This window comes from Macaca mulatta, chromosome 7 (genome assembly GCF_049350105.2).
Source record: "Macaca mulatta isolate MMU2019108-1 chromosome 7, T2T-MMU8v2.0, whole genome shotgun sequence".
Lineage (NCBI taxonomy): Eukaryota > Metazoa > Chordata > Mammalia > Primates > Cercopithecidae > Macaca > Macaca mulatta.
Genome location: NC_133412.1, coordinates 15,840,850 through 15,860,978, shown reverse-complemented (window position 1 = coordinate 15,860,978; position 20,129 = coordinate 15,840,850). Strand labels below are relative to the sequence as shown.

General features: G+C 42.5%; 1 protein-coding gene across 5 annotated transcripts in view; it reads left to right on the top strand.

Moving 5' to 3' along the window:
* The window catches only part of RASGRP1 (RAS guanyl releasing protein 1), a 77,640-nt gene that overhangs the window by 26,479 nt on the left and 31,032 nt on the right, over positions 1-20,129 (top strand). For all 5 annotated transcript variants that reach the window (XR_013395323.1, XR_013395324.1, XR_013395326.1 and 2 more), the window contains exons 3-5: positions 11,618-11,723; positions 18,608-18,670; positions 19,552-19,683. Coding sequence is in view for 2 of the 5 variants with exons in the window: in XM_001092164.5 (XP_001092164.2) it covers positions 11,618-11,723; positions 18,608-18,670; positions 19,552-19,683 (301 nt within the window). In the remaining 3 variants the exon portion in view is untranslated. The remainder of the gene's footprint in view (positions 1-11,617; positions 11,724-18,607; positions 18,671-19,551; positions 19,684-20,129) is intronic.

Here is a 20,129-nt window from a genome sequence, read left to right as displayed (position 1 = left end):
AGTGCAGTGGTGGGATCTTGGCTCACTGTAACCTCCACCTCCCAGGTTCAAGCTATTCTCATGCCTCGGACTCCTGAGTGGCTAGGATTACAGGCACCCGCCACCACACCGAGCTAATTTTTGTATTTTTAGTAGAGATGGGGTTTTGCCACGTTGGCCAGGCTGGTCTCGAACTCCTGACCTCAGGTAATCCACCTGCCTCAGCCTCCCGAAGTGCTGGGATTACAGGCGTGAGCCACTGTGCCTGGCCCCTTGAAGCACATTCCTATTTAGCTCTTGACTATTGAATAGAGATCAGTTTCCTTCGGATAGTAAGAGATTCCTGACTCACCGGTGCAGTTCTCACTTTCAGAGTGGCTCTCCAGGTCCTCCTGCACACTTCTCTCTAACACCTCCATAAACTCTAAGATTGTCTTGAGGGTTCTGGGGTTGGGGGAGTGCACTTAAAACCGAGGATTGAAAGGAAGCTTGGAAGGCCACTAATATAGTTTGGATGTTGTTCCTGCCCAAATCTCATGTTGAAATGTAATACTGGAGGTGGGGCCTGGTGGGAGATGCCTGGATCATGGGGGTAGGTTTCTCATGAATGGTTTAGTACCCTCCTCTTGGTACTGTCCCCATGATAGTGAATTCTCATGAGATCCGGTCCTTTAAAAGTGTGTGGCACTTCTGACCTCTCCCTCTTGCTCCTGCTTTCACCATGTGATGTGCCTGCTTTTTCACCTTCTACCATGATTGTAAGCTTCCTGAGGGCTTCCCAGAAGCAAATGCTGCTATGTTTCCTATTCAGCCTGCAGAACCTTGAACCAATTAAATTTCTTTTCTTTATAAATAATATTTTCTTTATAGCAATGCAAGAACGGACTAACACAACCACCAACTGCCAAGGAGGACCCCATGCTTGAGGGAAACTAAGTCCAGTCTCACTGGCACAGTGATGAACTACAGTGGACAGCCACTCCTTGAGTGGTGGTTAGAGTTAAGGGACAAAAAATCATGGTCCCGGTCTAGAATCGCCAAGGATGAACCAGAACAAAGGAGGAAAAAAAAGTGATTAAATCTAGCAAGAGAAATAAGAATAATTCATTACTGTTATAGTGCTTCACAGTTTTCTAAGCATTTTTATGTATTTAATCAAACATCATCTAATCCTAACCACAAGCAAAGAAGGGGTGAGGAAATGTTCAGAATAATTCCTGTCTGATTTTAAAAGACTTTGTTCAGTTACTTTTACCCTACATGGTGATGTGATGTTTTTTTTTTGTACGAGACTGTTCATGGCAGAGAATTATAAGCAATTGAAGGACAGTTTCTATGGCGAAAAGCGTATTTTACATAAGACCATGGTCAGTGGATCTCTATTTTATGTCAGCACACACTGTCACAATTCCGTCATGCACTGGAATGAGGCTGTTATCTAGGCTTGTGGGTCTGATGGGACAAAGTCACTCATTGAGAAAAATTGTCTGAGGAAGGCTGAGCTCGTGGCTAACCAGTAATTCTCAGATGGGCCTTATATTATTTTATTGTGTAAGTATTGAGGAAGTTCCCCAAGTTGCTTCTTCATGCCTACTGGGTATGTCTGAAAATATGCAAAAAAAAAAAAGGCCAAGAATTTAACAGACAAGAATGACGTGATAGAAATATGTGCCAGTAAGCAAGCTAAGAGCCTGACCCAGATTTTCTTCCCAGTTTGTTTCTTTCTTTTTCTTTGGGTCCACTGGCCCTTTTCCAGCCCCCCTCCTAGCAAGCTCCTGGCAGCTCTCTCTGTCCCTCTGGGAAGCTAAGACAGGGCCCCACTGCTCCTTCTTCCCTTACCTGGCTCATTCCTATAGTGCTGCATGGGAATGGTCAATGTCTGTGAGCGTGGGGTTGCGTGTATGGCAGCTCATCAAAGAATCAAACTGTAGCATAACTACCCAGCCAGATAATTCCATTGTTCCTAGAAAGTTTGATGGGGCCCAGAAGAAGTAGCCACCGGGTATATTCAGTTGGCACTGACTTCAACAGATGCTCTTAGAGTTTGAAGTCATGGCGTTGTCTGAGTCAGCTCACTGGGTCTGCCCGGGTCTTGCAGTACCTCCTCCCTGCCCTTGTGTTTATTTCCTAGCCCCAGTCCCCAAACCCCACCCACAGACTTGTGTCCAATTTCCAGAACTGAAGAGGACCAACTTCCCTCCTGACTTCTCAGACTCATGATTCTTCAGACATGACAAGTCCAGATCGAGACTGCAATCCCCGAGGAAGGCCAGCGGTCTTGCTCAGCAGAGGCGATACAGCTAAAAGCTCTTTCTCACTTTAGGCAATTCATGCACTTGGTTAGACATTTATAGACTTCAATTGCTCATCCAAAAAATCTGGGTCATTCTTTACATAGCGCTTCACACTTAGGAAGGAAAGCCATGCCCGGGGAGGAGCGTTTCTGTTGATGTCTGGTATGGCTGAGGCAGTAGAGAGTGCTTCTGCTGTGGGAAGAGGGAGAGATGGGCCAGCGCAGCACTGTGGGCTCTTAGGGGACCTGGCATTTTCACCCCCTGGCCACTGGCTCCCAGACTCTCTGAGTTCCAATTGTCCTGACTAAATGGTGCCAATAATAGCTGCCTTGTGTTGATGTCATGAAAAGTGGTGGGTTTAAGGGTTAGGCACTCTAAGGACATTTTTAGAGTATGTAGTGTAATTCCAGTGAGAAGGGCTGGGTGGGTCTGTGGGGGTGTAGGGCTCCCTGGGGAGGAAGAAGGAGTAGAGGTGTGGTTGAGGGGGCTAGCCATGTAACATGGATCGCCAAAATGGTAGCGCTCTTCCCAGTATATTCCTACCTACCTCCTAAGCCCCGAGGAGAAGGACATGCCAAAGAAAGAGCCTTGGGCTGGGAGTGAGAGGGCCCTTCTTGTGGAGGTGCCTCTACTCACAGTGGCTGAGGCATGCTGCCTCAGTTTTCTCATTTTTAAATTTGAGCCCATGGTCCTGCTGCTGCATTAAGCTGTTGTACAATGCAAATGTTCGACACAGGTGAAGCTGTTTGTTGAACCTAAGTGCCACAAAAATGTAACATACTATTATCAGGTGTTCTCACACAGAGAGAATAGTGTGGTTCTTCAGCCACTCGCTTGCTTCAGGGATGGTTTGTGTGGGTATGTGCTCATTTTGTACAGGTCTGTTCGTGTGTACCTAGATGCTGTGCAACTTGAAAGGCCTGCTCCTCCTTCCTGCTCCACTACTCTGGCCCCGGCAGGACCGTGAATATCAATAGAACAGAGGGAGGAAGCACGGGTTCTTTTCCTTCCAGTCTTTTTCCACGTTGGCTTCTCTGCAGCAGGAGTTGAGGGGAGGCTTGGTTAGAACAAATCACCTTTGTCTGGGGGTTGGTTAACCAGATTTTTCCCTTTTGTGTCTGTGGCTTTGGTTGTTGCACCAGCTGTCATCACTGCCCCAGCGGTTGAGTGGGAGAGAATAGATGAGCCTGGCCAGCCCCTCTCCTGCTTTGGTAAGACTCCGCTTAAAGGCCTGTTGTAGAAGTTTGAAATTGCAGGTTAGGGTTAATTTAAAGCTTGTGTATTGTCCATGTTATGGTATCCCCGAGCCATTACAAGTAAATAATTAAAAGCTAATTGTAACCAAGATATTCAGAGCTTCATAAATTCCTGGACACAGTAATATGACAAGAAACAGACACTAGTCTAACTATATGGCAGGCTCTTCTACGTGGGCCAGGGTATGACACACCAGGTTATCCCAGAAAGAAGAACAGGACAAGCTTTATGAGGAATTGAGCTTCCCTTCTCCCAAATTCTCACCTTATCTTAACATTTTTATTCTTGGTTTAGGGCACCAACCACTTCAAGAAACTGCTGTTGCAATGTGAATTTCTCTGAGAGGATTCATCCTTGAAGTCCTTGTGTCCTGCAGAGGAATTTGTTGATCTGGGTTAACCGTCCAGTCACTGGGCAAGGCCCAGAGGGCATGAGATTAGGAGTGAGATGAGGAGCATTCAGGAACACCTGGGGAGCAAGGAGACCAGACAGGAAGGAATACAGAAGGAAGCCCAGCGAGCACCAGCCCTCTTGAGGAGGCTTGCAGCTGCGGTGTGTGCATGCTGGAGCTGGCCCACACCTGTCCTGAAAGCTGACTGCAAGCATCTCTTCCTAGCCGCATGTTCAGTGACTCCATGTTGGTAGCTTGAAACTGGCCATAGTGGAAGTATTTACCATGCAGATATGTGAACACTACAAACCAGGCTTCCTCCCGCTTCTCTCCCAGGAGAGCTTTTCATTAAACTCTTACAAGCATGCTGCTGGTGGCAACCATAATGGATTCTCCAACTTTCCCTTGAAGCGGGACTTAATCCTTAGCAGATCACTTGCTTTCTACTGATTGTTCTCCTCCCCTGAGTCTTGAGGGGCTGGGGACTAACAGAGACCAAAGTGGCCTTGGTGATATGTGTGAAATGGCTCAGGTCGTAGAAGGTATATAAGTTCAAAGTTTGTATCACCACATTCTTTTATCACACACACTTCCTGCCTAAGTTGCTGCTGTCAGTTCTAAAACACTAAACAAACAACAACCAGAAAACAAACTACTGAGCTTATTTTCAGCTTGCCAATTTTTGTACACTCTCCAAACAGGATTTAATGAATGTAATAGTCTTGCTGACAAGTAGGTTTTATTTCTTTGGAATATTTATCACATAGTTAGTTATTTAGAATTCTGTGTATATACCTACCAGGTTCAACCTAGACCCAGCCTATCCATGTTTCTGGAGATACTGACCTCCATTATCAACCTCAGCCTTACCACATGCTCTGTGCTAACCTTGCCCCCAGGTTTTCTGATCCTAGCTTTCCCATTGCCACCCTCTGGCCTCTGGTTGTGGCACACCTGTTATTTCGTGTTAGGCCCTCAATGCTGACAGCTTGCCTATCCTTCATATACCGATCTGTCTCTGGTACACTCAAAATCCTTGGAGATTTCCTTGGAAACCAAAACAAAGGAGAAGAAGTGACTGTTCTGGAGTTGCTGTCTGGTGCTGGACATTTGTTTTCATGTTTCATGTTCATCTTGCAGCGAGGCGTTTCCATCTCATCCCCCAGACAAGCCTTCACTGTAGGAAAGCTGGCCACTACCTCTTATCAGCAAGGAGCAGGGTCTGCGTCGCCACCCTTTGCCAGTTTTCTCTCACGAGACTCTGATCATCAGGGAGCAGGTCTTCTCTCTCAGAGGCAAGCAGCTTATTTCAGGCAATGACAGCAGTTTTCATATAGTTCTTCAGATCTCCCTTGGTACCTAGGACAGTGCTTTCCATAGGGTGGATTCATAATCAATGTTGGTTAGTGGTGTCAAAAAATTATTTCTAATTGAAGTAGAATGAACAGTTGTTATACAGAATAGTTAGGAAGCCGTATCCTCATTGGAGGGGTCCAAGTAGAGGCTAGACAACCACTTACCTGTGATGGTTTTAGGAGGGAATAATGCATTTGGATAGAAAGAAAAGGTAGAAGATGGCTCGTCTTTTCCACCCTGATTGTCTGTGATCTCATAAACTATGGGACGCCAGCACTGAGTCTAATGGTGGAAAACAGGCTGTTGGCCCAGAGACAAATGACTCTCCAGAATCCACTTGGTTTTTCTGTTTTCTTGAGCAGGCGGTCTGCAGGTTGGGTGAGTCTCTAATTAATGTGCTTCTCTAGCAGCGTACATTACTCCCCTAGTCAAATGGCAGAGTATGTAAGATCAACACTGTGTACCCCACTGAGGCTTCAACCCTTTAAAGTCTTTTCCTGTAAGTGTAAGGAGAAGCAGATGGTAATGAAAAAATATGCACATTTTATTATGCATTGCACATTTTACTTATTAGAATTTTTAGTATGACACCCTGCATTTTAAAAAGCCTAAAGATGAAAACAAAATGGAATTATTCATTGAAATATTTAAATCAGCTTGCAGCAATTATCTCGAAATATGAAAATAAAATCTAGCAGCCTGGAAGGTAGATCTTCCTTGACCACCCACTTTGAAAATCTTTTCTTTCAAAGGGAGCCTCTTCCTCTCAAAAAGGAAGACGTGCATGCTGTACGGAATGAGGGCAGGAAGGGACACATCCCTCATGAGATTGTATAGAGGCTGGAGCCTGTGTGTGGGAGAGCTGGTGGTGGGAATGAGGGCAGGTGACTACAATGAACCATTCTCTCGTTGAAAAGTAGAACCAGGACCGGAGAGGAGTTACCTCGGAGTTCTGGACTGGGTGTAGAGAGAGAGTGTTTCTGTCTGCTGCTTCCCTAACCACATCTTTGCCTCCCATTGCCGAGTGAGTCATCCTCTCCCGGCCTTACCATTTGCCAGCACTCACTCCCACAGACACCATGTGAGGATTAACAAGCCGCATTGTGGGAACATCACTGAAACTCTGTGGAAGAAGCGGTGCAAGGTAAAAGTGAAGTGTGAATATGATTGTGAATCTTAAGCACAGAACCCTGAGTTCTTAAAGGCAATTTTTAAGATTAGTATCAATCAACCAAAGCTCACAAGAGTTTTTCAGAAATCACCAGAGTACAAAAGCTATTTCACGAAATGTGCAGCGGCTGTGACCTTAGTGAGATTTCTTAGACTTGTAGCCATAAGGACTGGAAGAGTTCGTAAAGCTCAGCTCCCACTTTATTCTTGAATTCCTTATCCTGACAAATGGTGATTCAGCATGCAGCCAGGTATAGTGGAAAGAGAAGGGGCTCTGGAATCAGAAAGACCTTGGGCCAGGTCCCAGCTCCTCCATCCATTGTCTTTTTGACCTAGAACAATTACCTAATCTCTCTATGCTTTGATTTCCTCAGCTGTGAGTTGTGAACAATGCCAACATTGCAGGGTGGCTGTTGAGAATTAGAACATGGTTAAAGTGTTTAGCACAGCTCCTGGTATTTAGTAGGGCTTCAATAAATGATAGCTGCTATGCTAATTACAATAATTTTTATTAAGTGTTATTCTTCAGGCTCTTTTTGAATATCTCTGTGATGGCAATACTTCCATCATTAGACAGTACTAATGGTTAGAATTGTCTGCCACACGTTGTGCCCAGTCGTATTTCCTGTAATTTCTATCCATCTACTCTGGTGCTGCCTTTTGTGGCCCCACAGAACAAGTCTAAACATACTCCCATGAAGAACACTTCAGATATTTGAAGACAATTTTAATCTGTTCCCCAAGTTTTCTTCATGGTAAACTCTTTAGTTCCTGGAATCCTTCCATAGGTGACTTAGTTTTGATCTCAACAAGGACACGTCTAAGTCCCTTTTCCTCATATATGAGCATCCATGGGAAGATGCTAGCCAGCCATAAAGGAAAGTTGAGATGGCCAGTTTTAGATGATGCTATCCATACTGAATAAGCTGGCTTTTGTTCCATGGTTCATGTGAACATTCTAATGCATACCCTACAAGTATATTTCACAGTTTCTTCTTTTCACTGTAGTTTCACCATAGTGTTCAGGAATATGAACACTGCTACCTGTGAGGAAGGGTACATTGTAAAGACTGTATTGTCAAATGCTGCATTGAAAAGTCACCCCTTGTAACTGTGGTAGGTTTGATTGCATTATTGCCCCCTGACTTTTTACCTTCTCTGTGTTAGTGATGTGTTCCATGTGACGTTGAAGTTCCTGCCCCATGACTTTATATTCAGTAGTGTGACTTGCTTTGGCCAACAGAATGAGTCAGAAGAAACAGTATGCCAGCTCCAAACCTAGGCTTCAGAGGCCTCGGGTATATCCAGTTTCACTCTTCAGTGTTGTGCCATCATCATGAGATAACCTACCCCCACTAGCCTACTGGCCCAAGGAAGCTGGGAGGCATGTAGGCTAGGGCCCTTAGCAGCACCCAGCCTGCACTAGCTGAATCTGACCAACTCACAGAAGCTTGAGCAAAAGTCAGTGATTACTGCTTTAAGGCACTGAGTTTTGGGGTGGTTGGTTATGCAGAACTTTTGTGGCAAGAAATAATTATTATGGAAATTATGTGGGGCCAAAAACGTCAAGTAATACTAACCCTACCTGGACAGAGTACAAGTTTAGAAGAATTAATGAAAGACTTACAAAACTATAACCAAGCTAGATGAACACTTTATAAAAATGATTTACCAAATTGTAACTTTGAATTTCTTTTGCAAACTGTGACCAAGAAGAAAATAAATGTGTATATTTCACGAATGAAATAGGTAATGACAAAAGCAAACTCAATTTCTAAATATATGTAAAAAGTTAAGGTGTTTCCTATTTGACATAGTTCACTCATTTACTCAAGAAATGTTGAATGAGTCATGTGTCAGTACCATTCTAGGACCTGGAAATACAGTTGTGGGAAAAATGGACAAGGCCCACATCTCATGAAGCTTGTATTCTACTGGAGATTTAGAAACTAAAAAATTAAATAAATTAAGCAGATAACTTCAGATAATGATAAGTGCTATGAGAAAACTCAGGCAGGGTAAGGAATACCTTAGGTAGTTCAGAGAAGACTTCTCTGAGGATGTGACATTAAAACTAAGACCAAAATGGCATCAGTCATTCAAAGGAAGAAAGACTACATTGAAGAGAATAGCAAATGCAAACAGCCTGAGGTAGGAATAAGCTGGGAGTGTTCGAGGTATAATTAGATGTGTGGAGAGGAGTAATGTGGTATGAAGTGAAGTGGATGGTATTTAAAGAGGCCAGGACATGTAGTGCTCTTTTGGCCACAGGAAGGGGTCTGTTTTATTCCAAGTGGAATGGAATCCACTGAAGTGTACTAAGTACACGACTTGCTTTATGGGTTTTAGAAGCTCAGTCCTGACTGCTGTATAGGGAATAGATTGTAGGTGGACAAGAGCGGAATCAAGGAGTTCGATGAAGTCATTGCATCATGGTGGCTACAACTAGGGTGAGGCCAAGGATGGAGAGAAATGAGCAGGTTTGAGATAAATATTGGAGGTAGAATCAAGACTTCCTGATGGATCGGATGTGAGGGAACATGAGCAATGAAGGATAATGCCTAGGTTTGTAGTTGGGGTAACTGAGAGGATGGTTGGTGGTGCCGTTTCTGGAGATGAGGAAGATGCGAGGAACAGTGAACTCGGAGGAGGGAGAGGTCAGGAATTTTGTTTGAATGAGTTAAGTTTGAACTTAGACGTTCAATGGGATTTGCCAGGTAGGCTGCCAGACATACTAACTGGGTAGTGAAGGCTGAAGATACCAGTTGGGCAGTCATCAGCATATAGATGGTATTTTAGCCAAGGGACTAAATGAATTCATCTAGAATAAAGAAGTGAAAGTTTTATTTTTAATTTAAAATTTCAGAAGTTTTAAATTTTAAAAACTGTCAATAAATAAAAGCAGCAGCAGGAGGACTCAGCCACAGAGCATGCTGACATTTAAAAGCTCAGCAGAAAAAGAGGAGACAGAAGAAGAGCCTGAGAGAGAGGCTGGGAGAGTGTGATGTTATGGAAGCCAAGAGAAGAAAGTGTTCCAGGAAAGAGAGTCATCAACTTGGGTTGTGTTGGGTTGAATGCTACTGAGTCATAAAGTGAGATAAGGACCAAGGAGTAACTATTGGATTTGGCAGTGTGGAGCTGATCGGTAACTTCGAAAATAAAAGATTTAGTGGAATAATGGACACAGAAGTCAAATGGAATGATTGAAAAGTGAATGGGAGAAAAGAAGCTGATAACAGTGAGGTTTTGCTAAAAATGGGAATGGAGAAATAGGTAGCTAGAGAGGATGAGAGTTTAAGGTTCTGTTTTGTTTTATTTGATTTTGAATTGGAGATGCAGAGTCATATTTAAATGACCGTGGAAATAAACCCACAGAGAGAAAAGTTGATGCTGTGGGAGAGAAAATGGACAAATGCAGGATCAATGTCCTTGAGAAAGGGGGAGACCTAGAGCACAGTAAAGTGTTGGCCTTCCACGCTAACAGAGGAGGGCCGGGGGTAATGGCAACAGAGTGCCAGTGAAATGGTGAATTTGGGGATGGGAAGATGAAAGACACTGTCAGTTTACATATATGTATATATATTTTGTTGTTTAATTTTAATATATACGCTTTTAAATTATTGAGATGGCCTCACGCTCTGTCACCCAGGCTGGAGTGCAGTGGTGTTATCATAGCTCACTACACCCTCAAACTCCTGACCTCAAGCGATCCTCCCACCTTGACCTCCCAAAGCATTGGGATTACAAGCGTAAGCCACTGTGCCCAGCCACTTATATTTTCTCAAGAGATATGACTTCAGGTCATCATTTGAGGAGCCAAGACTTCTGAATCCTGAGCCCAAAAGCACTGTCCTTCATTTGCCATTTGGTACACTTGAAGCAGAATGAACATGATAACCCCTTTAATCTCATGTATTTTAACGAGTAATACAGATGACAAAATTCATGTATATTCTTTCATTTGATACTCTTGCCCTGAATAACTGAAGTTCCCAGTCTGGAACAGAATTCAGTCTGTATAAATGAAGACACTATAATGAAGGGGCTACTTACAGAGATGAGAGTGGAATTAAGAGATGTACCCAGAAACTATCAACCGTCAGAAGTCATTACCACCCTTGGGGCCAGTGGGTCGAAGGAGATTAATAGTATTAGATCCAATGAGAGCTGGTGCCATGAAGGGAGGACCAACCAGCGTGATCATTCATTGAAGAGATATGTAGTCACTGTCAGGGGAGTGGTGTCAATGCAGAGAGAGAATGAAAAACAAATATCCTGACTTCCCTCCACTCCCATGTCTTGCTGGTGCTTCCCAATGGCTAACCCAACTGGAAGCTAGCTGGCAAGTGAGTGGGCTGTCATGGTGAAAGAATCGACCTGGCAATGAATAACCAGCACAGCTCCTAACACTTCATGCCATAAATGTTGAAAAGATTTTGAAAACCGCTCCAAGGGGAATCTTTTTACCCAATGCCAGTGTATAAATGCATCTGATTATTTGGTGCCAGCTGGGATTTGGAAAACCTGGCTAACCATGTTCTTTAATACAAATCATCATGAGTACTTGTAATCCACTGGCAATCTTAAAATGTAATGTTTGCCCATAGTCTTTTATTTCCATCCAGAGGCATATTAACCATAAAACTGGAGCAGCATATATTTCAGGGCCCCTCACTTGCATGAGCCCCTTCCCTAGGCCAAGGGAGGACCCTAGAAGTGTATTCATACGGTCATTTGTTTTTGTAAAATTTGTAAAGGTAAGATATTTTAACTGCAATCTATTAAAAACCAACTTTTCTCACTTTGACCTTAGACAGATCTCTCCCTGCCCCCACCCCGACCAGTTATATGAACTTTAGGCCCCACAAAACCTGGATCTGCTTCTGCTTTCAGTGAGACTCAAGTGTGCTGATGCGGATTTTATCCCTTTCCCGATTTCACCACTGTGGAGAGGGAAAGGGGTAATTAATGAGCATCACAATGGACATTCTGCAAGGGGGAGAATGTAGTGGGAGGATGAGAAAAACAGAGGGGGGCGGTGCCAGGGACAAGGGAAGAAAATCACTGTGCCTGAAGGATTGCACCTGAGTCACGGAGGGTGTGCAGGTGTCTACCAGGTGACTAATTTCCTTCCAGGGCCTAATGCAGGTGCTGCTGTTTATATTTTCAGATGCGGATGGAAACCTGTGTCGAAGAAACCACCTGTTGCAAGTCGTCCTGACCATGCATCGGATTATCATCTCCTCTGCAGAGCTGCTCCGAAAAGTTGTCACCCTATATCCTTTACCGTAGAGGCTGGCAATCCCAAAATGGGATCCGCCCAAAACAGAGCTTGAAATTCGAAGCAGGCTTTTATTTTTATTGGTTTAAAATAACCCTGAGTGGCAAATAGGTTCATACGTTCTTTCAGGGGTATGGGTGCATGTGTTGGGGGTGTGTTCGTGTCACCTCTGTTGGGTGGGGCAATGTTGTCGATGCTGATTGCTCTGGGGGATGGTCAAAGAAATCAATATGCAAGCACAATCTTCAGTCTCTTAATAGTAAAAAATACTGTGTCTGTAGAGTGTCCAAAATAGACATTCGTCCTGTGCAGATTGACACAAGTGCAAGCATGACTCAAAGATAAATTTCTTTCTGGCTTTCCTGTCCAATACTTCAACTTTCTCCACATTCTGAAGAAAGACTCCCAGTGCCACAGCATCTGGAGGATCTGCTGGTGCCTTATTGCTTCAGGCAGGAGGACTGACTGTGCCAAGAAAAACCTGCTGGATTTTAACCTTATTATGGGGTATGAATCAAGTAGGGTGGAGAAAGCTCCTGCTTTCTCCTTCTCGCTGATGACACTGTAAGCAGCAGCCCCCACAGAAGAAGAGTTGTAGGCGGAGTGAGACCGTTTAGCACCCAAGGCTCAGGTCCTTGGTACTGTGTCATGACTTGTAGCTGCTCTAACACTTTCTCACTCTCCTAACTCCCCACGCTTCATCTTACAGCACACAGAAAAGATAAAAACCATCAGGACTGAATCCCTTCTCTATGCCTATTCATGACTCTACCTCTCATCTCAAAGGAGGTGTTCTTCAGTAGCACACAAAGTGGGGGAGCATTGGGAGAAGTGCACATAAATAAGAGGTGCAGGTCATAAGTGGGTGCCTCTTCTGCAGAGAATTTTAAACCATCATGAAACCAACTCAATGTCTACTTTTTATTAACTTCATGTACCAGTGATTATAAACAATATCAGCGATTAAATACTCCTCCCTAAAAACTTGTTTGTTGGCCTAGGGACTAAATTGTACCTGGGGTGGCTGGGCACAGTAACTCACCTGTAATCGCAGCACTTTGGGAGGCCAAAGCGGGCAGATCACTTGAGGTCAGGAGTTCGAGACCAGCCTGGCCAACATGGTGAAACCCCATCTTTACTAAAAATATGAGAATTAGCCGGGTGTGGTGACACATGCCTGTAATTCCAGCTATTCATGAGGCTGAGGCAGGAGAATCACTTGAACCTGGGAAGTGGAGGTTGCAGTGAGCTGAGATTGCACCACTGCACTCCAGCCTGGGCAATGAAGTGAGGCTCTGTCTCAAAAAAAAAAAATTGTACCTTGGGGTTCCTGCCCTTAGTGCACTACTGGGTGCCTACACAGTGGGGCAGATCCCCGTCTCCCCTTCCCATGGTCCCTCATGGTTCTTATAGAATCTTACTCCACCAGCTATCGCCTCTCCTATACTTTCAAACTCTACCTCTTCAATGGCACCTCCCCTTAGCCTAAAACACATTCAAGTCTCCTCATCTAAAAATCAGCTCTTAACCCTACCTCCCCTTCATTTCATTGTTAGGGTTAAAAATTTGATGTGAAAGCGTCTTAAAATAGTCTACTCACTATCTCCAATCTCTTTAGTCCTCCTCACTTCGTAACTGTGTTAAGTTGGCCCTCGGTATTTGAACTTTCCTCTGATGTCACCAGTAACCTCCTAACTGCAAAGCCCAATGGCTTTTTCTCATCCTTGTTTCCATTGACCCCCAGAAGCATTGGGCATGACTGACAACCCCGTTCTCCTCCCAGCTGTCCCTCCAGGCTCCTGGAACTGCACCCTCCTGGCTTTCCCACCTCTTGGGTTGTGCCTTCTCCAGCTTTTCACCTAGAGGCTTCTTTGAGCTCTGCTTACATGTAGGTATAATGTCCTGGTTTTCCTTTCACTCAGCTTCCTTTCTGTGGGTGATTTCTCACCAGAATTTCTACTACAGTTTCCACCATTCTTCTGTGCTGATGGTGACTTTCAAGTCTGCATTTCTCTAACTTAAACCTTTCCTTTTTTTTTTTTTTTTTTGGAAATTGGTGCGGGGAGAGGGGTCTCACTCTATTGCCTGGTCTGGTCTCAAACTCCTGGCATCAAGTCATCCTCCCACCTCAGCCTCCCAAAGTGCTGGGATTACAGGCATGAGCCACTGCGCCCAGCCATCTAACCTAAACCATTTTTCTTAGGTTTATACCAGTTTGTCCTGCTAACACTTAAGACTTTAATATATTCATTAGCTCACTGTCCCCACCCACAGCCACTACCTCATTAATTCTCCTTTGACACTGGTACAGCCTTGTTTTGCCTAACTAGGCCACATTCTGAGAAATACATCATTGGGCAACCTTGTCATTGTGTGAACACCATAGGGTGTACTTACACAAACCTAGATGGCGTAGCCTGCTACACTTCTAGGCTAGATGGTACAGCCTGTTGCTCCTGGGCTACAAACCTGTACAGCAGGTTACTGTACTGCATACTATAGGTGGTTGTAGCACGATGGTAAGTATGTGTGTATCTAAACATAGAAAAAGCACAGTAAAAATATGGTATAAAAGATTAAAAAATGATATGTATGGGGGGCACTTACCGTGAATGGAGCCTGCAGGACTGGAAGTTGCTGTGGGTAGTCAGGGGTGAGTGGTGAGGGAATGTGAAGGCCTAGGACATTACTGTACACAACGGTAGATTTTATAAACACTGTATACTTAGGCTATACTAAATTGATAAAAAATACTTTTCTTCAATAATCTAGCTTACTGTGACTTTATAAACTTAATTTTAAAAACTGACTTTACACACTCTACAGCTGTGCAAAAATATTTTCTTTATATTCTATCAGCTTTTTCGTTTTAAAAATGTTTAATGTTTATTTACTTTTTAAACTTTGTTGTCAAAATCTAAGACACAAATACAGTAGCCTAGGCCTATATTGGGTCAGGATTATGAAGACACGACGAGGCAACAGGAATTTTTCAGCTTCATTTTAATCTCATGGGACCACTGTCATATATGTGGTCCGTCATGGACCAAAATGTTACGCAGCACGAGTGTATTTTCATGGTCAATTTCAGTTAACAGTGTTAGTATCTATTCTTGCCTAAACCAGTAACATCAGAAGCACTCTTGATTTTTCCCCTGCTTTCACCTCCTACAGTCTGTCACCTGATCCTGGCCTTTGACTTCAGAAATGACTTATCTGTTCTCCATTCCTATACCATGCCTTAGTTCATGTCTCCGCAGTCCCTCTCCCGGACCACTGTCCCATACCAGTCTTTGTATCTACATGGTCCGCCTATCCCGCCTCATGGTAGCTACCCTTGAAATTCTTTCCTACAAAGCAAATTGGGCAGGCCATTGCTTCTAAGCCTCTGCAGACTACGGAGTTAATGTCAGCTCCTTAGCTTGCCAGGAAAAGGGCCTGCTCAGTCTGTCCCCAGCGAGTTTTTCCTGCTTCATTCCGTAGCTCTCTGAGAAACCCTGTCCCTTCCTCACTGAACTTCTCAACATACTGGCTGTAATGGGGCCTTTTATAATTCCTGTGCCTTCAAAGCCTCTCTACCCTCTTTTTTTTAGCAAGCTCTTTCAGTACCCTTCTGGGAAGCTTTTCCTGACTTTTCCAGCCCTTCTCCCCTTTTAAAAATACTTCTGGTGTTTTAAAGTAGTATTCTTGATTGCAAATCTGTTTAATTCCTTTGATTTTCATTTTGTATTGCTTAAGTCAAAGTGTGTGTCTCCTCTCTCTGGCCTGGATGTAGTCTGCGCTGGAAAACCCGCAGGGAGTGGGAAGTGTATTTATTCTGTTAGCTAAATGAATCTGTCTCCCTAAACTTCAGTCCGTAAGTTTTGCAGCGTAATGCCTGTGTCCTCTGGTCTTTGTAGATGACCGTTTCAAGTAAACTGCAGAACCTTTGTGTCTAGCTGCTGTGATTTCAATTTGGTTAATAATATAAAAGATTGCAAGGGTACTGAAAAGTTGGTTGAATTACAAATTAAGCAAGATATAAATATATCTTTGTATTTTAAAAGTACATACACCGTAACTTACCTATTTGTATGTCATCTCCCCCGCGAGACCCTGTTTTTCAAGGACAGGGAGCAAGGTTTATTTATCTTGTATCTAGAACTTAGTTTAGTGGCTATTTCATGGTAGGACACTATAAATGTTGCATTACTATGGGTGCAAACATTGGGATACTTTTTATATTTACAAGAACTTTTACATGTGATAAAGGTGTAACCTGGGGTAGGGAAAGGGATTCTGAGAGTATGAAATAATACTCCTGTAATGAAAGCCAGGTTAAACACTGAAGGCAAAATTATTTTCTTTCTTTACGCTTAGTTTCCCTGTTCTCTGACCTGGAAGTAATATAATTTTTAGTTAAATAAGCTCAGATGGTCTCCTGATTTCCGTTGTTAAAAGAAGAGAGGGATAAATTTGAAAACATGCTTTGAATAGTTTGGATGCCTGAAAAGTACAGTCAGAACTGTACTGGCACTTTATAGCCATAGTACTAGCTATGAAGAGAAGAAAAAGGTCTGGGGTCTGAGCGTTCCAGCAAACATTGAAGCTGACCAAGATCAGCAGGTGCCTGAGCCGCTTACTGTTTAGCCTGCATGTGCTGGTGTTTGTTTCAGCTCCTGAATGAAGTGAGAAAGAGGGTGCCCTGCTCCCGTGGTGGGCAGCCTTTGCCATGGCATAGGGGCTCTAAGGACCTCTGAATGGCATTCTGAATGGTGCCCAGGCTCGGCACTCAAATGTAGACTGACTGGATTTACAGCATTGATGCTGCGCCACAGTGTAGCCAACGTGCAGCCAATGTGCACTGTCGGAATACAGTTTTGAAGGAAAGGATAAGGAGCCACTGGGAGAAGGTGAATGACACGGTAAAAGTCACCATGTCAATTTAATGTATCTACCTAGCTTTAAAACAGAAGTGTGGTTATTGTGCCTTCCCCTTTAAAATGGAAGAATAAAAATTTCAACAAGTAGAACAAACGATAAAAATATAGAATCTGAGAGGTATTTATCTATGTGCCTTATGCCTGAATCTCTCTGCATTGAAGTGATGCATTTGCTTAGTGATGTGGCCTAAAGAAACATAAAGCCATCTCATTCTCACTTCTACCTTCCCACCCAACCCAAAGAAAGGCAGTCATAAAAACTTTTCTACATCATGAAGTCTGCCATTTCCCTGCGCTTATTTTTATGTCAGTTAGCTTTGTTGATATGTAGGGTTTTGCGGGTTTTTGTTTTGGTGCTGTGATCTAAAGGGCAGATTTTATAGGCAGTACATGTATTAAAATGTAATTTTTAAAACTAGAAGTCATTTTATTAAAATTACAAATTTTATAACCATAGTTCTTGTTTAGGGTTTCAAGTTTAGCTTGCAAATCTTACTGTTTCTATAAGTCTAGCATGTTTCAGCAAGCATTTTTAAGGGACTTTGAAAAATGTTTCGTTAATTTCAATAATGTTAATTAAATATTTCCAATGGTTTTAAACTACCGTTCTGCATTTTATATCTTAGATAATTTTTAAGTGCTTCAGATACCTCCCTGAATTCTAAATAATCTTCTTATAAACTCTAATAGATTAAATTTATAAACAGTAAAGCTATCATTATCTTAGATGTTCCAAAGCTATGCATAAACTTAATAAGGTTTCAATTTAAAACCACAAGTCTGAAGAACTTAATTATATATTGCAAATTGAAGTTTCAAGGCTATCATTCTAATATGCTTTTAAACATTACAAGCATTTATAATTTCAAAATGCACAGATTTCCTTCCTAACCAAAAAGATCAGTACTACGATTTTCATTCTCTTTTACTTTTATTTAACTCTAAATTTTCCAAAGGTTAAAATGCGTACACCCACAGAAGGAAGACCAGTCCTGTCCCAGTTCATTAAAATTTTTGCTGGGTTGTTCACTGGATTCCTCTCATGGGCCCAGCTGGAATTCACTGAACCCTATATTGTAGTCATTATGCAGTTTTTAGAAGGAAAACAAGGCATGGCCTTTACGGGCACACAGCCCACACAGCCTGATGCCTCAGTCTGTTGATGGGAAATGGCAGGACCTACTCAGGCTCATCACGGCATTGGAGTTCTCATTTCTTTGACTCTTAAAATAAATGAATATTTTCTTCCATTTATCTTTAAAGATATGTGAACTTGATGAGATCTTGCTATTCCTTCATATTCTTAGAATGCTCAGAATGCAAAGGATCCTTAAGGTGATCTCCAGTTTTGTTTCAGATTCTTCACACAGTTTGTCCGTCTTGCTGTTACAATCTATGAGGTCAGTCTACTGACATCCTCTAGGTGTATATATTGTAACTTTCATATTATTGTTCTTCATTATCATGACATATCTGAATATGTCTTTCTTCCTCTTTGAATTCACTGCATACATGTGTATCAGTTAAAAGAAACATTTTAAAAGATAAATGGGGCTGCTGTTTTTTCTTTTTTCCTGCTTCATTTGTCCTTCATAGGGGCTGCTTTTTGAGCACAGGCAAGGAGTCATTTGCCCCTTCTTCACTTCTTATAAGTTACCTGTCCTGGGACCTCTTTACACGATTCATTTCTCAGTTCTGCGGTGCTGCTGCCTCCTTCCGTAAGCCAGGTTGACATGGGCTGGAGAGAAAATTACCATAATCGCCTTTCTAGGCGATAATATGTATACAGCTGGACACATCAAGTTGGCTTTTATCCTTTGGCCAGAAAGATAAAGCATCACATTTTCATTTTTTAGAAAAAATATTTTGGAAGGTAGTTTCAGCAAATACTTCCAAAGATGGAAAGTCGTTTGATTTCTGTAACAGAGGCCTCCATTTCCCTTAACCACAGCCCTACCTATAAGGATGCTTTGGCAAAGAATTCACCAGGACTTTGCCTGAAGATCTGCTATTTTGTAAGGTAATGTTTTTTATGTATTTCAAGATTTTGTGGAGCAAGGTGAAATGACAGGTGAAGCAAGGGACTTTCCCTGCCTCTCCTGACTCTATAGAACACCTTTGGACAGACGGAAAAGAGTGGTCCTTCAGAACAGTGAATTTTCTCTGATGTACCTGAGCTTCATTATTTTATACCAACCTTTTTTCAGTCTTTGGTATCAAATGACATAAAGGAGGGAACAGAGAAATAATTAAAGGTCTGTCATTTTCTTTACTTTTATTCTTAATTATACAAGTAATATAGCTTATTATAGAACATTTTTTAAAATGTAGAAAAGAATGTAACTATAATAATGATCACTCATATCTAGTTACCTATTTTGGTATATTTCCTTTGTCTTGTTTTCATGCCAATTTTTTGAGATGAAAATATATATACGGCTTTATATCCTCTAGTTTTCACTTAACTTTATAGCATGAGAATCTTCTCTAGTCATTAAACACTTTTTGTAAACATTCTTTTTAATAGCCATGTAATATTCGAATATGATAAAGCATAACCTATGAATAGATTGCCTCATTTGGGACATTTGGTTTATCTGTAGTTCTGTCCTTTGTAATTATCTCTGACCCACATGATTGCGCCTGAATCTTTGTCATGGCTCCTTTGATTGTGATATGCCTTACCCTACCACAGCATTTGTGTGGAGGGACAGAAGGTTTTCAATGAATAGGTTTCTTCCTTCCCTGCTCCCACCCCAGCTCCTTCAGTATACTAGTAGATGAATCAGACTTTGCCTTTTTCTGAGTTCTCTTTGTGGCAGTAGATTCCTTTGTGAACCCAACACATTGTGAGCCCTAGGTATCAGTTTTGGATTGTGTTTTTTAACCCCCTTCTTGTAGGTATTGGATAACAGAATTCTGGGTCATGTTTAAAATGGATGCCAGCTTGACAGACACTATGGAGGAGTTTCAGGAACTGGTGAAAGCTAAGGGTGAGGAGTTACACTGCCGCCTGATTGACACAACTCAAATGTGAGTGTCAGGGTTTGACTCATCTTTCTAAACCACCTCCTTCCTGTAATATAATCCCAGTTGCTTGCTAGGCTTCTGACCCCCAGCGGTGACTGCTGCTCTCTTTCGCCACTCTGAGAAGCCCCTCACATAGGCAGGTTCAAATTGCCTCACCAAAGTGAAGGCTTGGCATTTAACAGAAAAGCAGAGAAGCTGCACAGTGATAAAGCACTAGGTGACTTATATCCAAGAGCAGAAAAAGTAAGTCCCAGTCAAAAAGAAATCAGGTAGCAAGATATTGACTAAAATTAATCCAGATCATGAGAAACTGAAAGTACAAATGACTGAACTCACACTTAATGCAGGAGGCACCCCTGAACTTGTAAATAGGGACAGGACTGCTAAAAAAAAAAAATGCATTCAGGAGAGGGCTTCTAACATGTATGGATGTCTATGAAAGACACTTC